The sequence below is a fragment of the Monodelphis domestica genome, chromosome 1 (assembly GCF_027887165.1).
Source record: "Monodelphis domestica isolate mMonDom1 chromosome 1, mMonDom1.pri, whole genome shotgun sequence".
In the NCBI taxonomy this organism is placed as follows: Eukaryota; Metazoa; Chordata; class Mammalia; order Didelphimorphia; family Didelphidae; genus Monodelphis; species Monodelphis domestica.
In genome coordinates, this window is record NC_077227.1 from 172611089 (window position 1) to 172613594 (window position 2506).

The 2506-nt window shown below is 38.1% G+C and overlaps 1 protein-coding gene across 1 annotated transcript; it reads left to right on the plus strand.

Moving 5' to 3' along the window:
• The first annotated feature begins 649 nt into the window (after positions 1-649).
• Positions 650-1621, plus strand: LOC100616772 (olfactory receptor 11G2-like). The gene has a single exon (XM_003340014.4). The coding sequence runs from the start codon at positions 650-652 to the stop codon at positions 1619-1621; it is 972 nt and encodes a 323-aa protein (XP_003340062.2).
• The last annotated feature ends 885 nt before the right edge of the window (positions 1622-2506 follow it).

Sequence of the window (2506 nt, forward strand, 5' to 3'; positions counted from 1 at the left end):
ATATATAGACACAATCTAATTTGATCCTCACAACAAAACTGTGAGTCAGAAAGAACAGGCATAGTTATCCCATTTTGACACTTGTGGTGTAGAAAATTTGAATTACTTTCTCATGGTGTTTTAGAAGGAAAGCTTCATGGAAAGAATGGGATGTAAAGTGAATATTAAAATAGCAAGCAGAGATTATTACTCACTTTATGTAGAAAATAATGTGAGCAAAAGCACAGATATGGGACAAGAGAGTAATTATATGACAACAGAGAGTAATTTACTTTGACTAGTGTCTTCCCCCACAAGAGGAGGAGATCCATGATATCAGAGACTGTTTTTATATTTCTTTGAATACTCAATGCTCAGTACATAATTAGCACCTAATAAATGTAGTTGATGATTATGATGAGGTCAGACACTAGAGCCAGATTGTTGAAAGCTGTTTATTTCAGTTATTAGCTAATTGACCATTTGGAATCAAGGGAAGTTCTTTTATGTGCAATTCTATATTCACGTTAACAAATTATAGAATCAGATAATTGTAGAATTGGAGTATATTTAAATATTTCTTAAAATGAGAAAAATTGAGAAATAAGGAGTAAAAGTATCCTGTGTCATGTTTCCTTCTGTCCTCTCCACAGATTCAGTTCCATTGAACATGTCAGGAGGAAACAGAGTGACTGAGTTCATCCTCCTGAGCTTCCCCTGCCCCAGAGAGATGCAAATCCTCCTCTTTGGTGTGTTTTCTCTGACATATGTACTAACCCTTATGGGGAATGGGTCTATCATCTGGGCAGTAAGATTGGATCATCAACTCCACACCCCCATGTATATTCTTCTAGCCCACTTTTCCTTCTTGGAGATCTGCTATGTTAATACCACAGTTCCCAACATGTTAGCCAATTTCCTCTCTGAAACCAAGACCATCTCCTTCACTGCCTGCTTCCTCCAGTTCTACTTTTTCTTTTCTACAGGTATCACTGAGCCATTCTTTCTATCCCTCATGGCTTTTGACAGATACTTGGCCATTTGTCAGCCTCTGCACTACCCCACCATCATGACTGGACATTTCTGTATCAAACTAGTGCTCTTCTGCTGGGTTACAGGTTTCCTTTGTTTTCCCCTCCCTATTTATTTCATGACTCAATTGCCTTTCTGTGGCCCAAATGTCATTGATCACTTTATCTGTGATCCAGGTCCCCTGCTGGCTTTGACATGTGTCCATTCTCCAAAACTTGAGCTTTCTTTTTCTATTATACCATCTCTTGCCATCTTCCTTACTTTTCCTTTCATCCTTGGATCATATGCTCTGGTCTTCAGAGCAGTCTTACAAGTCCCTTCAGCAGCTGGCAGAAAGAAGGCTTTCTCTACTTGTGGGTCCCACCTGACTGTGGTCTCTCTCTTTTTTGGAACAGTCTTGGTCATGTACATCACCCCAACATCAGGACACATAACCACAACTCAAAAGATTGTCACATTGTTTTATTCAGTGTTTACCCCACTCGTGAATCCCCTAATCTATAGCCTCAGAAACAAAGAGATGAAGACTGCCCTAAAAAAAGTACAACTGGCCATGAAAATTCTTCCAAATAAATGGGATAGTGTCAGTAAACCTGCTTTAAAGTCTTAAACTTCCTTCTTCTCTTGCCCTTAATCACTTCCTAATTAAATGAAGCCTCTTTTCTACATCTTTATCTGTATCCCCAAGACTCTATCTACTCCCTGAAAATATCCTCTGCCTCATCAGGGAAAAAATAAGCCAGACTATCACTCAAAATCAGATTCACATGATTGTTCTCTTACAGCTGGCATCATTGGCCTTACATATATGCCTGACAGGACAAAAGCACAGTGAAGAGAAGTTAAATGACTTTCCCATTGAATGAATGAATGCCAGTTATGAAGGTCAGAAGAGTCAAAATTTCTTTCCAGTGTAAACTCAGGCAATTCACAACCTCTCTGTCCATTAGTTTCCTCATCTGTCATTTAAAGGACTTGGAATACATCTTGTGATCATAAATTTAGATTAGGAAGGGACCTCAGGGATAATTCCAAAAACCTCATTTTGTAAATGGAGAAACTGAGACCCAACAAGACTACATGATTTCCCCATGATTGCCTAGACCAGAATTTATTCTATTCCACATACAATGTTGTCTCTAATCTCTAAATTCCCTTCCAAATCTCAGTTTATCATCCTTTGAGATTCAAACTTTACCAACTAATCTGAAATCTACTTGTACCTTAAATTGGGCTTAGTCTTCCTGAATTCTTGACTGTGTATCTTTTCTGATTATCCAGTATCCTCATGCTCTTTGATGCTAGTTTCAGGAACTTATATTTCTTTGCTTCTATTCAATACATGCCCACTGCCCAAGATGTACTCCTCCATTCCATGATAATTTGACAATATGTGAAATTATGTTAAAGAGGGTGATTATTCCACAAGAACAATTTTTTAATTACCATGTGATAAGCAATATGGAAAAAGTCAGCAGCCTGAAGGGAATGATTC

Excerpts from the sequence above, each read along its gene's own strand:
- LOC100616772 (XM_003340014.4), top strand. The coding sequence starts at position 650 with ATGTCAGGAGGAAACAGAGTGACTGAGTTCATCCTCCTGAGCTTCCCC.